General features: G+C 51.9%; 1 protein-coding gene across 7 annotated transcripts in view; it reads left to right on the top strand.

Annotated features, from left to right (window-relative positions):
• The first annotated feature begins 485 nt into the window (after nucleotides 1–485).
• Nucleotides 486–16024, top strand: part of TMEM184B (transmembrane protein 184B) — a 52491-nt gene continuing 36952 nt past the window's right edge. For 2 of the 7 annotated variants that reach the window (XM_054469534.2, XM_063663245.1), the window contains exon 1: nucleotides 486–638. In XM_054469534.2, the coding sequence (XP_054325509.2) occupies nucleotides 487–638 (152 nt within the window). In that variant the 5' untranslated portion in view covers nucleotide 486. Of the gene's footprint in view, nucleotides 639–724; nucleotides 860–16024 lie in introns of those variants that run through there. The other 5 variants (XM_063663246.1, XM_063663247.1, XM_063663251.1 and 2 more) reach the window with 4 other exon arrangements.

The following is a 16024-nucleotide window of genomic DNA, read 5'->3' as shown; positions in this document are numbered from 1 at the left end:
GGACTAGGCGGCTTGAACACTATCTGAAGACTTTTGCTAGTTCGGCAGCCTAGAGCCAGATGGAGCAAGAAAGAATCGCTGCTAAGTGGAGTGGGAAAAAAAAGGCCTCTTTCAGTGCTTTGCAATTTCATCTGGCCTAACTGCACACAACACTTGGTCCACGTTCATTCCACAATTCCACACTCATCCTTCACTCAACAAATAGCCATTGTATTTCGTTTCATCTTCAAAACAGGCTCAAATGGAGGAAATGAGGGTTAAGAGAAGTGAAGCACCAGCGAGGGTCAGGGGCAGAGATCGCAGCCCAGAAAGCTCTCGGGGTTGGGGGCCGGTCGTAGCTGGTTTTGTGAGTGGCAAGAGAACCCGGGTCACGCCCCAACCCCCGGGGCGGCGGGCTGGGGTTCGGGGCGCGGCCCCTTTAAGGCCCAGGCAGTGATCTCAGCCGCGTCCGCAGCCCCGCCCTCCCCGGCGGCGAGCCCAGAGCGCATGCGCGCCGCGGCTGCACTCCACTGGGCCCGGGACGCGCCGGCGGCGGCGGAGACTCCGGGGCTGCGGCGCCGCCCGCCCGCCCGCCCCGCCCGCAGAGCCCGGCTGCCGCGCATCGTCCGCACACGCCGCCACCGCCATGGGCTCCTGAGGTATCCTGCCTGGCCGGCCTCGCCCGGGAGCCCCAAGGGGGAGCTGCGACTCCCGAGCGCGGGGGGCTGCTTGTTTCGGAGAGGCCGGCGCGAGGGACGCCCGGCTTTGGCCGCCGGCGCCCGGGCGAGGGGGGCACTACGGCGGCCGGCGCGGCCGCGGAGGGAGGGGGCATCCGTCTCCCCACCCGTGCCTTCTCTCCGCCCCGCGAGGTCGCCCGTGGGTATGCCCGCTCCCTTTCCACGCCAACGTGGCGGGGGCAGCGCCTGGAGTGTAATCGGACCTGTCCGGGGGGTGGCCCCGGGAGAGGGAGGCGGATGAACCAAGGCGCTTTGCAAGAGGGATTGTGTGCTCCCGGGTGGGTGTGCTGGCGACTGGCACGGCCGAGTGAGTGGGGGAGGCGTCCGTGCCCTGTGCGGGTGGCCGTGACCTGGGAGGGTGGTCGGCGGGGGGCTTTCGGGGCTGCGTCGTGAGTGGAGGGTGTACACGCCCGCCACATAGGTCCGCAGGTTTGGAAGGGGATCGACTGGGACGTGGAGCTCGAAAGATGTTTGTCTCCAAAGGGACTGTGGAGACTGGTTTTGAGTGTCTGTATCCTTCCCGTGGATTGTACGTTTCCTCCTGGGCACACCCTTGGTACCTCGCTTGGATCCACTTACCTCCAGTGCTGGGTGGCTCCAGGCCAAGGCAAGGCAGTTAGGCTGGGGGTTGGGCATGGATTCCCAATACATCCCCTCTGGAGGTGTTGTATAAGGCCAGACGTTTTACTCCTTCCTCCTTTCCAGGGCATTTTGGGGCAAAGCAGGTATTTGCATGCCTGATACCTGTGGTGAGGTGAAGGCCATGTATTATTTATCTGACTGCTGGTGCTTTTGTAAGGAAAGAAGCAGCAATCTGTGCCCTGGAGGCCCTGCGCTGCAGAGTCAGCCAGGCAAACAAGCTCACCTGCACCTGCAGAGACAGCGCAGGTCTCAGAGGTGTGACTTCGTTGACAGGTTATGCCTACAGTGTCCCTTTCTATCTACCTATTCAGCTTCCTTGGTAGGACCCCTAGGCTCTGCACCTGTGAACCTTGCCTAGGGTGCTGTGCGTATCAGAGTTGGGACCTGGGACGCTGGGGTGGGAGAGTCCCAGCAGCCAGGTGTGTGTGCCCACCTGGACACAAACATTTGATACCCAAGCTCTCAAGGAGCTCTCAAGCATGGGGGAATCAGACTTGGAAACAGGTGATCACAATGATGTGAAAAAATACCAAACAAAGGAGTAGAAAGAGTACAGAGGCAGGTTCAGTTCCCGGGGAGGGGGATCGTGGCCGCAGGAAAGGCTCCCTCATAAGGAGACGGTTGAGCTGAAGCCTGAAGGATGACTGACGTTCATCTGAGGCTTTTGTGCTTTCCACATATATTTTCCTGTGTAATTTGCACAGCAGCTGTGTGAGTAAGGAACAGTTGTCCCTATTTGCAGATGCGGTAAACTGAGGCCCAGAGGGAATTCATGACGCTCTTCTCCATGATACGTGGCAAGCCTGTATGGAATCATCGAACCAGGACCTCTCTCTTGCTGCCAGATCTTGTCTTGCAACTTACTGAGCATCTACCATGTGCCAGGCACTATGCTGGGGCATAGCGGTCTGATGATCAGTGGGACCTGGTGCCTGCCTTCTAGAGGCTCCCAGTGCTGGGAAGATGGACACTGATTTAGTGACCCCAATCTGGATACGAGGCTCCAACAGCTAATGTGGGTGGAGAAGGAGCTGTGAATTCCCCCAGAAGCATTTGTGCAGTCATTGGGATTCTGGATGTCTTATTTGTTGCACCCACGGTGGTGGTGGGTTATTCAAGGAGCCCCTTCTGAATTTCTCCAACCAAGTAGAAAGAAGAGCTTCGAGGCAGAAGGGTGAATGAGCCACTTGTCCTAGTTCTTTCCTGTTGGCCGAATTCTGTGAGCAGGGGCTTCTGTCCGGAGGCCGTTTGCTCCTTCTCTGTCTTAGAGGTTTTGCTCCTGGTCTCTGGCTGGCCTGCCCAGTCCCTCACCCTGAGAAGGGCTCAGTGCTATTTCCAGTACCTGCTGTGCTCATTTTCTCTCTGTAAATTCCCTGGAGTGGAAACAGCCCCGGCAAGGCAGGGTACAGCTTTTTATTGTTTTGAAAACGAGTCACAGCTCTGGGCCTTTAGACTGGGGATTTGGTGTGGGAGTTCTGGGAGGCCAATAGCTGGGCCCCTGGGAGAGCTCTGTGTGGGGTCTGCCCCAGTCCCTGCAGCCCTGGGTAGTAAGCACTCACCGAAGACCATGCTGCCCTGCACTGTGCTGGGGCAGCCCTCTAAAAGGTGGTTGGCAGAGGGAGCCCAATGTGTAACAAATATGTGTAAGACAGTGCCCTACTTGTGGTGGAAACAGAGGGCCCTAAAGGGGCCCAGAGGACAATAGGAACAACAGTCCGTTTATTGAGCACTTACTGTGTGCCAGGCACAGTTCAAAGCGCTTTCATGAATTACTGTATTTAATTTTCCTACCACCCAATGTGGTGGGGGCTGTCATTGTCTGCATTTTGTAGGGGAGGCAGCAGAGAGTGGAACAGCTGAGTTTTGAACCAGTAGGTCTGACCTCAGAGCCCATGCTCCTCCCCCATAACCCTGGGGTGCTGGAAGTCATCTTGGCCCTGAAGGACGAGGGGTGCTCGACCTATGAAGGAGAAGGAGGGTGTTCCAGGTAGAGGGAACTCCGGGCAGATGTGGAGGTCTGAGCTGCCTCACCTCTCAGACACAGAGGCTTGAACTGCCTGTGGCTGTGTTGGGTCTGTGTCCTGAAGACCTTTGGAGGCCCTGGCAAGGAGTTTGAACTTGATCCTGATGTAGTCAACAGGGAGGCCTTGAAAGTTTCTGGAAGGATGTGACATGCTCAGCCACGTGTTATGGGGCAGTATTACCTTCCCTTCTCATCCCTCCTTCATTCCTGCAGAGAACTTCTGGAAGACCAGGCCTTTGTCCCGTTGGCTTTCCTACAGCCCCTGGCATCGCTTTTAGACCCCGCCGCCTTTCTCTTGTCTTCTAGCAGCTTCTGGTCTTGAAGACCCTGTGTGAGCCAGGGCAGGTTCTGGAGCCCACTGTTGTAACGGTGTCTGCCCCACTGCTGACCCCTTGCCTGCTGGGAACTGGCTTCTCTGAGCTGGAACTTTTTTTGTTTTTTGAGATGGAGTCTCGCTCTGTTGCCCAGGTTGGAGTGCAGTGGTGCTATCATAGCTTGCTGCAGTTTCTACCTCCTGGGCCCAGGAGATCCTTCCACCTTGGCCTTCTAAAGCGCTGAGATTATAGGTGTGAACCACCATGACTGGTCAGCTGGAACTTTTTTTTTTTTCTTTTAAGAGTCTTAGGCTGGGTGTGGTGGCTCACGCCTGTAATCCCAGCTTTGGGAGGCCGAGGTGGGCAGATCGCCTGAAGTCAGGAGTTTGAGACCAGCCTGGCCAACACAGTGAAACCCCGTCTCTACTAAAAAAAGTTAGCCAGGCATGATGGCACACGCCTATAGTCCCAGCTACTCGGGAGGCTAAGGCAGGAGAATTGCTTTAATCCGGGAGGCGGAGGTTACAGTGAGCTGAGATAATGCCACTACACTCCAGTCTGGTGGGTGATAGAACAAGACTCCATCTTAAAAGGAAATGGAGCAGCACAGGAGGAGGAGGGAGAGAGGGAGGTAATGCGCTGAGCAGTCCTGGTGACCCAGAGAGAGAATTGGGAGATGCAGTTTAAATCTGTGCGCTTATTAGCCCTGTGGCCTTGGGCAAGATGCTTACCAGGTTCTAATTCCTGCTGTTTAAAAATAGGGGGCGAATGATACACTTTCCTTCATCTGTAAGGTGGGAGTAATAACAGTGTGGCTGTCACGTGGCTGGCCTGACCCATGTCTGATGGAGCTCAGCCCGGTACCTGGCACACAGGACATGCTTTTCTTATGAGCTTACAGGCCCATTCATTTATTTGAGAAGGAGGCATCGCAGACCTGTGTGCCAGGCTGTTTGTGGGGAGCCACCCTCAGGAGCCGAGTGCAGCTGGGGAGAGAGAAATCAGACACACAAGCAATTATGATTGCCCCGGGGGCTCTTAGGGAACCTTAGGCCATTGTCGCCTGGGCGGGGGCTTGTCTAGTGAGGTGATGTGTATTAAGGTGGAGGAATAAGTGGGCTCCAGGTAGAAGGAAGAGCACATGCAAAGCAGAGGTCTGAGTTCATGTCTATGGAGTTGTTTGATACTAAGTCTCAGCACTTAGGAGACCTGAAATAAATGTTTGCTGAATGCCATCTTCTCAGCGTCAGAGAGGACAGAAACAGGACGACGTAGAGTGGGAGGCGGCCACAGAGAGAATTGAAGGGTCACCCAAGTTGTAGATTTTCTCATCATTCCCTCCCCTTCGCCTCCATCTCTGTGGAAAAGCAGGTACTAATGTGGTGCAGGTACTAACAGTACGTCTAAGTCTGCCAGAATTCTTTTTTTTTTTTTTTTTTTTTTGGAGACAGGGTCTCCCTCTGTTGCCCAGGCTGGAGTGCAGTGGCAGGATCTTAGCTCACTGCAACCTCCGCCTCCTGGGTGATTATCGTGCCTCAGCCTCCCAAGGAGCGGGGATTACAGGCACCCACCATCATGCCTGGCTAATTTTTGTATTTTTAGTAGAGATGGGGTTTCACCATGTTAGCCAAGCTGGTCTCGAACTCCTGACCTTGTGATCTGCCCGCCTTGGCCTCCCAAAGTTTTGGGATTACAGGCGTGAGCCACCGTGCCTCGCCTCCACCAGCGTTCTTACCGGGCCATCATTCCCAAACTGCTTGTCCTCAGGACTGGAGAGGATAAATCTAAATGCAGAGGTGGGTGACAGCTGGAATAGGCGGACACCCAGGTAGCATTTGTTCACGTGTCTATTTGCTGCTGTTTTAGCGTGGCTGAAGCCCTATGCTCGGGTACGGCGTAGAAGGATGGTGCGTGGCTTCTGGTTGGTGACTTTTCCAGTCTTAGGTTAATCATGGCTCAGTGTCTGGCGAAATGCACACAGTAGGTAGTGAAGTGGTTTTTGACTAAACAAATGAATGGTTGGATGGGTTCGTGGCACTGCCACTCAGGATAAAGCTATAATTATTCTTGAAAAATGACGGATATGGCTGGGTGTGGTGGCTCACACCTGTAATCCCAGTACTTTGGGAGGCCGAGGTGGGCAGATCACTTGAGCTCAGGAATTGGAGACCAGCCTGGCCAACATGGTGAAAACCTGTCTCTACTAAAAATACAAAAATCAGCCAGGTGTGGTGGCACGTGCCTATAGTCCCAGCTACTTGGGAGGCTGAGGCAGGAGAATTGCTTGAACCTGGGAGGCGGAGGTTGCAGTGAGCTGAGACTACACCGTTGCACTCCAGCCTGGGTGACAGCGAGACTCCATCTCAAAAAAAAAAAAAAAAAGATATTAGGGGTGGTTGGAACAGGATTGGTTATTCCAGGAGCCAGTGGTGCTCACTAAACAGCCTTGAGTCTGGCTGGCTGGTGTGGGAGGTCTTAGGCCTGTGATGGGAGACAGGAAGCTTGGTGGACACTTCCTTTTCCTTCTCTGGGGTGGAAACCACAGGGGGAAGATCCACCCAGAAAGCCTTTGTGCTGAACCTGCGTCACTTCCAGCTCAACCATGTTTTACAAAGTCACATCCCACTAAGTGAATATTTGGTGAAAAGTTTGCCACGTTGATCTCAGTCTTGTACCTTTGAAAAACAGTAGGCTTCTCTGATATTAGAAGTAGTACTTGGTTTTTTTTTTGGTTTTTTTTTTTTTGAGACAGAGTTTTGCTCTGTCTCCCAGGCAGACAAGAGTGCAGTGGCGCGATCTCGGCTCGCTGCAAGCTCCGCTTCCTGGGTTCACGCCATTCTCCTGCCTCAACATCCCGAGTAGCTGGGACTACAGGCACCTGCCACGGTGCCCGGCTGATTTTTGTATTTTTAGTAGAGGCGGGGTTTCACCATGTTAGCCAGGATAGTCTCGATCTCCTGACCTCTTGATCCACCCGCCTCGGCCTCCCAAAGTACTGGGATTACAGACGTGAGCCACCACGCCTGGCCGTACCTGTTGATTATAGTAAACTTGAAGCACAGGAAAGATTGGGGATAAGAATAAAAATTACCCCAAATTTCCAAATCAAGAAGTAATCATGGCTCAGGTTTGGGCAGATGTTCTTTCTAGGCATGAACACACGTTATCTCATTTTTTACTTAACACCGGGTTATAAACATTTACCCATAGCATTTGAAAGGTAGCTATAGATAGAAAAGAATCAGAGAAGTTCTAAAACAGCTCTCGCGCTTTGTTTCAAATTCTCTGTAGGAAAGATGAGATCTTCAACCTTTTTTTAGCTGGACGGCACCGTTGCAGGAGTGGTGAACAGGGCACTGGATTGAGTCAGGAAACCCAGCTGTGAACTTGGGCAAGCCACTTGCCCTCTTTGAGCTTCACTCGTGCTAAGGCAAGGGGCGCTATTTGTACCCTCTCTGCCCACCTCACAGGTTCTGGTGAAGTCCTTGATTCGAATGCCTTTAGCTCCCAAGGTTGTGGTTTGGAGGTAGGGCAGGTCACGTGACCATGAAGATGGAAGGAGAAATGTGGAAGCACGTGTGCCTGTTGCTTCTTAACCAACTTAATATGCTTGGTGATCTCCTGAAGACTCCAGCCTCCTCTCTGGGAAGCCAGGATCCGTAGACCCTTTATCTGTGGGTCATGGGCCGTCCCAGATGGTCCCCCTCCCCAACAGAGGGGGTGCACTGAGACCTCTGGAAGTTACTGCCTCTGTTACCCTCAAAGGGATTTTCAAATCAGACAGCCCCCCTACTCCAAGGGATGTGTGTGGAGCTTGGTACCTTTATTTATCTCCTGCTCCAACCCCTGTGGACTGCCTGCACCCAGGCGGGGGGGGCCTGTCCTGCTGGCAAGTGGCTGAGAACCTCCACTCCACTCAGCAGGGCCATTCTCCAAAGCCCTCTGGGTCATCATTTACCAAAAAGCTCCGAGAGAAAATAACTAACCCCATGGCGCCGCTGTAGCTACTGGCAGAGCCTCCTGGTCTGCTGCACCTCTAGTGCCTGTGGTTTTTGTTTCATCCAGAGTGAGCAGTGAATCTGGGATCCCATCAGCAATCAGTTTGGGTGCCTGCGAGGCACAATGATAGATGTTGGTGAAGGGTATGTGTGAGGATATTAATTAATATTAACATGCTAATTATATTAATATTGGAATTTGTGGGGCTTTGCAAATTATATTTCAAATATATGGTTTTATGTAATCCTTTTAACTGCCCTGAAACCTTGAAATTATTGCACCTATTTTGTAGATGGAGAGACTGAGGCTCAGAGGGGTGAATTGCCTAAGATCCTGGGGGAGGAAGCACCCAGGTTTTCTGGTTTTGAGTCCTGGGCCCTTCCTGCTGAGTAGCTGCCCCCAACACAGACCTGCCCTTGGAGAGCTTGCAGCCCCACTGGGAAGCCCAGTGTATTGGATTGCTGCTTAGACCCTGAAAGCACGTGAATAAAGCTTCAGGTTAAAACCATGGGGGTTCCGGGAGGCAGCAGTTGGCTCTGCCTGGCGATGAGCTGAGGAGCCAGTGCTCTCTGGAGCAAGGGCAGTTGAGGCTCAGTGGACAGTGGAGGTTGGCAGGTGAAGTGCAGGAGGGCTTTGCAGCGAGTGGGACCACCTTGAGCACACACAGAGGAATGAGACAGGCAGGTAACTCAAGGAGCAGAGGTCTCGTGACCCCTTCCCAGAACATGTGGGGTCCTAGCCTCATCTCCAGGAGGAGGAAGTGCATCTATACACATATTTGTCAATGGAGTTTAAATAGGATGTGGGAAAATCTAGATTTTCCAAAACAATACATATTTGCTTTGAGAAGAAAGGTAGATGCAGGATGGATAGGTTAGATAATTTTAATAGCAGTAACCTCAGAGCATGTAGGTATGATTTAATTTACTGGAGTGCCTGGCCGTCTCAGTCAGTGGGAGCAGGGCTTGGGCTGGGAGATGAGGTTGACAAGGGTTCTTTCTCTCAAACGCTGTCTTTGGTTTGCTAAGAGGTATCCTCTACTCAGCTGGGGGCAGAATATCTTTCCTTCTATTTCCAGTTTGCAGTAGTTGGGCCAGATTTGTGGAAGTGGGAGAAAGGCCTGCCCTGCTTCTACATAGACTTGGCTGTCCTGACTTGACACTCAGTGTGCCTTGCAGAGACCCGCCTCCATCTCCTCAGCTCCCTGGCTTGATGCTTAGGTAGTGATGGCTGTTGGGCACAGGAGTTACATAACAGATCTGTGATGGACCCAGGAGCAGAGCCAGTTGAGTGAATGTCATGGAGTGGGAGTGGTCTTGCATGGCTGTGGTGTCCCCTGCAGCTTGTGCAGGGGATGTGGCAAGAGGTGCTCACCACTCATTTGGAATGGCTAGACGGGAAGCACTTGGCCCTCTTGGACTCTGCACCCCCACCCCCTCCCGCCTGGCCTGCCTGCTCCTCTTCATGGGTACCTGGGGAGACCAATTATGGCTGCTTGTCATAGTGGCTCAGGTCACCGTTCACACTTCCACCTGCCCTGGGACCAGGACATCAGAGCCCTGAGAAGGGTCAAGGGGCCAAGTGGGCCTAGCCTTTTACTGACAGCTGGGAAATGCAAGCATGTGGACCAGAGCACCAAGTGAGTTGGGGCCGGTGTGGGTTCAGCACCATCTCCCTACCCAGAGCTCCATTTGTTGAAAACAGCCTTTCTCTACCGTTTCTTCACTTGGACAACTTTAAACTATGTATTGGCTGGTCGCGGTGGCTCACGCCTGTAATCCCAGCACTTTGGGAGGCCGAGGTGGGCAGGTAACTTGAGGTCAGGAGGTCGAGACCAGCCTGGCCAACATGGTGAAACCTCATCTCTACTAAAAATACAAAAATTAGCCCAGTGTGGTGACACGTGCCTGTAATCCCAGCTACTTGGGAGGCTGAGGCAGAAGAATCGCTTGAACTTGGGAGGCGAAGGTTGCAGTGAGCTGAGATTGCATCACTGCACTTCAGCCTGGGAGACAGAGCGAGACTCCATCTCAAAAAACAAACGAAAACCTACATACTGTCTATATTTCCCCCAACATTGAGGCTCATTTCTTGGATGAACAATTTAAATGTACTGTGCCTCTCTGGCAATATTTTCCAAAATTACAGATGTTTCTACACTTTCACCGGCAGCTCTACCTCTCAGAATTTATTCTACAGATGGGTTAACACGTGTGCAAAATGATTTATTTGCAAGATTAGTCATTGTTGCCTTATTTTTAATAGCAAAAGATTGGAGGCAGCTTAAATGTTCATTCGCAGGGAGCCACGAACAAACCGTGGCCCGTCCAAACGTGGGATACCGCGTGGCCATAATAAATAAGATGGACGCTCCACGCACTGTACTGGATTAATTACCAAGGTGGATTGCCGAGGGAAGAAGCCAGTCTGGGCGGTGTGTCTCGGAGCTGCCATCAGTGTAAAAGGGAAGAGAATCAAAAGTGTCTTTGCTTGTCTATGCCCAGGGGGGGTCTCTGGGCAGACACAGGAAGTCGGTGATTGTGATGCCTCTGGAGGGGGTGCTGGTCACGGGAGATTGCTTGTTTGCTGGAGATCCCATGTACCTTTTGATTGCTGAAGCAGGTGAATATAGGCCTTTCCAAGAAATTAAAATAGGCCAGGTGCAGTGGCTCACGCCTGTAATCCCAGCACCTTGGGAGGCTGATGTTGGAGGATCACTTGAGGTCAGGGGTTCGAGACCAGCCTGGCCAACATGATGAAACCCCATCTCCACTAAAAATACACAAATTAGCCAGACGTGGTGGTACGTGCCTGTAATCCCAGCTGCTCCAGAGGCTGAGGCAGGAGAATCACGTGAACCCCGGAGGCTGAGTTTACAGTGAGCCAAGATCATGCCATTGTACTCCAGCCTGAGCTACAGAGCGAGACTCTGTCTCAAATAATAAAATAAAATAAATTAAAAACATAAGGACTGTAACCTTGCCTCCTGCCCAGTGTAGGAAGGTCAAGGTTCCGGCTACTTCTCAAGGACAGGAGCCTCACTCAGGCCCCAGACCACTAATCAAAAAATATGTGCTTGGTTCTCACAAAGGGGCCGAGTGTGAGGGCTTGGGTGTTGCTTGGTAAATAAGACCCCCAGTCCCGGCCTTGGAGAGATGGAGCTGCTCTTTGGGCCCCTTGGACACACTGCTGTTGGCTGACTTTGTCATTTTCAACCCTTGCTCTGATTGGCTCACATCATGATTTCTGAAACCTTTGGGGGCTTCCCCACTGACAGAAAGATACAGTTTAACTCAGCACTGGGCATCCCAAGCCCTCCTTACTGGGCCTCTTCTTGAGCCGCACTTGGCCTGTCACCCCTTCCTCTGTCTGCCCCCTTAACTCCCCACCTCCGTGCCTTTGCTCATATAGTTCCCTTTGCCTGCCTTTCCCTCCAAAGCAGTCTCCATGTGCTCAGGTCCTGTCTGGCTTTCAAGGGCCAGCTTAGTTTCCATCTCTGCACTGCCCTCTGACCTCCCTGGCTTCTGTGTAAACTGCCCAGATCAAGCCACACAATGGTTCCTGCACCCAAGGAAGCTCCCTGGGGCCCCCTCCTGGCCACTCGCTCTTCCTCGGTAGTCACCACTCACACCTTGGCACTTCGCGTGGTGCCTGCCGCTGCCTGTTTGGGTCTCCCACTCACGGAGTGTACAGAACGGACTCCTCGGTGTCTGGCTGCCTTCCCGCAGCACTGTCAGATCATCCAGGTTGCCTGTAGTGGCCCTTTGGTTTTTTCTCTGCTGCGTAGGAGTTCACCAAATATACCACTATTTATTCATTCTCTGGTGGACAGGCATTGGGTTATGTCCAGCCTCTTCGGTGAAATTCATTCTTGTCTTTGGGGGCGCGTGTGCGCTCTTTGCTGGGTATACACCCAGGGTGGGTTGATGGCTTACCTGACTCAGTATGTGTTTGCATGAATGAAATTCAGGTTGGCATGAGAAATCTAGGGTATCCTGGCTGGAGTCAGGCTTCTTGCTTACAGGGACGGAGCAGGTACAGGGATCCTGCCTTAGACAGCCTGCTCCCATGGTGCGGTAGGACTGTTGGGGTGCAGGATGCTGAATCTGCAGGGGACCTGTCCACTCAGTGCCCAGTGGAATTTTAGCCGGCTGGAAAGGTGGTCACATGTAGAGGGGCTCAACAATCCAGCTAAAGAGGCTGAGTGTTGGTCCATTGTTCTCAATTTGAGAGAAAACTGAGATCATCAAAATTAGGACTGGTATGTACTAAAGGAAAGGACCTAATTACAAGGCTGAATTGAGTAAGCCCTCGCTGAGGTACTTTGGATTTCTTTGTTGTTCCCCTTTATTTCTGCACCCCCACCCAAGTGACAGATATGTACATGATTGGATGATTTTTCTTTCCTGGTTGAGAGATTCCTGGGAACTTGGCGCAGGAGAAGGGCGAGAAATGTGGAGCCGCTAGAGTGGCCTCAGCTTGTTTGTGTCAATTGACGGGGAGACGGAAGGAGAGCTGTGGACCCCTGACTCCTTGTGAGGGCATGTGATCCTTTTCAAAAGGCTCACCAGGCAGAACTGCCTGGCCAGTGGCCGCTCTTTCCCTCTAATCCCCTCTGGAGAAGGGCCAGGCTGTGGGTTGCTGACCTGCTCTGATGTGGATCAGCCTCCCCCACAATGCAGCTGCCCAGAAGCTCAGAGAGCCCAGGCAACCCCCAAAGGCAGGAGGGCCGACTGTCATTCCCTTTGTCATTCCCAGGCAGCTGGAGTGGGAGCAGAGCGGTCAGTTCAGATGAACAGCGCTCGAGTCCGACCCCAACCAGCGAGTTATGGTAAAATGGAAGGTTCTCCTTCTGTATTAAATAAGAGAACAAAAGCCCTCCCAGGCTGCATGAATATTCCAGGGATATATATGTGAACAGGTTGCCAGTTTAGCTTGGCCCGTGGGTGGCAACTGCCTGAGTGAGCACTTCGTGGCTGCAGCTCTAAAGGGTTTGGATCTGAAACTAATGAATGAAAATATGACCTCAGAAGATTTAAAGAGAGCAAATACCCAGCAACAGAACCTGGGTCCCAGAGACTGTTGGGAGCATGAAATCCCAGGCTGGCCGAAGGAGGAAGTGGGAGAGCAATGGCAGATGACATCACATGGTGCCAGACCTTCTCAGTGCTGTCTGCGTTCACTCATTATTCTGTCCCGTGCTCTCAGAGGCAGGTATGGCTGCATCCCCATTTTATAGATGAGGAAGCTGAGGCAAGGAGAGGTTATGTAACTTGCTCACAGACACAAAGCTAGCCAGTGGCAAAGCTGGAGGTCAGGTCTAGGTGGTCAGGCTCCAGAGTTCTGTGGATTTCACAGCACGGCAGCGGCAGTCGGAAGAACCATTTGTCAGGTGATTGTGGGCAAATGACTTCAGCCCTTCAAACCTCTGTTTTGCATCTGCAAGCTGCTTGCTGCTGCAACAAATTACCAGAGACTTAGTGACTTAAAACACAAATTAGGCCGGGTGCGGTGGCTCACATCTGTAATCCCAGCACTTTGGGAGGCTAAGGTGGGTGCATCACTTGAGGTCAGGAGTTCGAGACCAGCCTGGCCAACATGATGAAACCCTGTCTCTACCAAAAATATAAAAAATTAGCCAGGTGTTTGGCCGGGTGCGGTGGATCATGCCTGTAATCCCAGAACTTTGGGAGGACAAGGTGGGCGGAACACGAGGTCAGGAATTCAAGACCAGCCTGACCAATATGGTGAAACCCTGTCTCTACTAAGAATACAAAATTAGCACGGCGTGGTGGCACGCGCCTGTAGTCCCAGTTACTGGGAGGCGGAGGTTGCAGTGAGCCAAGATCGCGCCACTGCACTCCAGCCTGGATGACAGAGTGAGACTCCGTCTCAAAAAAAAAAAAAAAAAAGCCAGGCGTGGTGGCGCGTGCCTGTAACCCCAGCTACTCTGGAGGCTGAGGCGGGAGAATCGCTTGAACCCAGGAGGCAGAGGTTGCAGTGAGCCGAGATGGCACCACTGCACTCCAGCCTGGGCCACAGAGTGAGACTCCCTCTCAAAAACAAAACAAACACAAATTATAGATTACTTACAATAAGAAAAGCCAATAAAATGCGTGCACACACATTAATTATCTCACAGTTTTGGAGGTCAGAGGTGCAGAATGTGTTTCACTGGGCTAAAATCGAGGTGTCGGCAGGGCCGTACTACTTGTGGAGGCTCTGGGGGAGAATTATTTCCCTGCCTCTTCCAGCTCCTAGAAACCACCTGCATCTGTGGCTTGTGGCCCCTTTCACCATCTGCAAGGGCAGCAGCGTAATAGCTTCCACTTTCCTCTCTCTGCTGCCTTTGTCACACTGCCCTTTTCTCGCTTTCTCCCTCCTGCCTTCCTCCTACGAGGACCCTTGTGATGACATGGGCCCACCCAGGTTATCCAGGATAATCTCTTATTTCAGGACCCTTAACTCAGTCACTTCTGCAAAGTCCCTTTTGCCATGTAAGGTAGCATGTTCACAGGCTCTGGGGGTTAGGATGTCAACATCTTTGGGGGATTATTCTTCAGCCTACCACACAGCACATAATAAAATCCATGGGCGGAGGGGATAGCAGCAGTAAGGTGTCCCTCAAACATGAGTTAACATGACTCTGACGATAGAATCTGGGTGAGATGGTGGGATGCTCCTGAAATAAACTCCAAGGCAGGTGGCCAAGTTCAGTGACGACATAGCTGCGTAGCTTATCTGAGAAAGGATGTCTCTGATGGGGGGCCAGCCGGAAGACGTCTTTCCTGGAAGAGGAGGGAGGTGGGGCAGTCTTGGGAGAAGTGAGACTTTGGGTCCCACAGCCAGCTCCTGCCACATTCTCAGTGGATTTCAGGTTGGGAGGAGGGATACCATTACAGTTGAAAATAAACATAGAAATAAACCACACTGGATGTCTGCTTCCTCATCAGCCTCCCTACAGTTCTGGAAGACGGTCCAGGCCCACATCCCCTTCTCTGCTGTTCTAGAATTCAGAACGCTCAGAAATCCCAAAGGTTCTTCTAAGTCTGCAGCAGACTAATTTCTGCTGCAAAAATCTGACCTGAATTGATGTGATACTAATTATGGCCTTTAAAACTATCTACTTAGGGTGACCAACAGTATGTTTTCCTATGAAAGTACTATATGTTTGCTTTTGGGGTGCTGCACCCACCCTTCCAGGAGTGTCACTGTGTCTAGCAGCATAATCCTTTCTAAAATCTGAAAAATTCGGCCAGCTCTTTGGGAGGCTGAGGTGGGTGGATCACTTGAGGTCAGGAGTTCGAGACCAGCCTGGCCAATATGGTGAAATCCTGTCTCTACTAAAAATACAAAAATTAGCCAGGCATGTGGCTTATGCCTGTAATCCCAGCTACTAGGAAGGCTGAGGCAGGAGAATCGCTTGAACCTGGGAGGCGGAGGTTGCAGTGAGCCGAGATTGTTCCTCTGTACTCCAGTCTGGGTGACAGAGTGAGACTTAGTCAAAAAAAAAAAAAAAAAAAATTGGAAAAGTTCTAAATTCTTAAACCCATTTAGTCCAAAAGCCTTAGCTACAGGACAGTGCACCTGGACTTTTCTCCCTAAGAAACACAGTCAGAGAGAGGTGACACAGTCCAGTCACCTGTCTCAGGCCCAGCTCAGGTGATAATGCTGAGGTTCCAACTCAGTTCCCTGTCTCAGAGCCTGGGACAAAGTGCAGACTGCGTGGCCTGGCCTCTTTGCCGCCTGCTGGGTGGCGTGTGAATGAGAGACAGGTGTGGAGACTGCACTCACTGGCAGGTAGGCTGTATGTGGGGGAGGTGGGGGTCCTTGAATTTGTTTTCTGTCTGATCTGCAGCCTGGAACTGAGCCAGGGGGCCTTGTCTGGGGAAGGGCAGAGAGGCAGAGAGATTGCACAGGAGAGGGGAATAGCAGCAGCCATTAGGAAGCCTTGGGCCTTTGCCCATCACTACAGCACTGCTCTCCAAACTTCCTTGGATCACACAGCCCTATCAGTAAAAAAGAAACCAGAACAAAACCTCTTGAGCATGCACCCCCAATATGTGGATATTGGTGTAATTATACGTGTGTGTTACAATAAGTATACACGTATATTACTTTACTATTTCACTGTGTACATAATAAAACCTACACCAAAAGCAGAAACCAAAGGCCAAGCTAAGGATGTAATAAAGAAAATTTTTACTTTGTTGATGATACAAAAACCTCCTGGGTTCATACACGGGGTCATGTTTTGGGATGCGAGCTTTCGTGCTCAGTGAGAGAGGGTTTGGAAGGTCTGGCTGGCTTCACGTTTGGCTTGTTTAGAG

This window comes from Pongo pygmaeus, chromosome 23, assembly GCF_028885625.2.
Source record: "Pongo pygmaeus isolate AG05252 chromosome 23, NHGRI_mPonPyg2-v2.0_pri, whole genome shotgun sequence".
Lineage (NCBI taxonomy): Eukaryota > Metazoa > Chordata > Mammalia > Primates > Hominidae > Pongo > Pongo pygmaeus.
The sequence above is the reverse complement of the archived record's forward strand: the minus strand, read 5'-3'. Positions and strand labels throughout refer to the sequence as shown.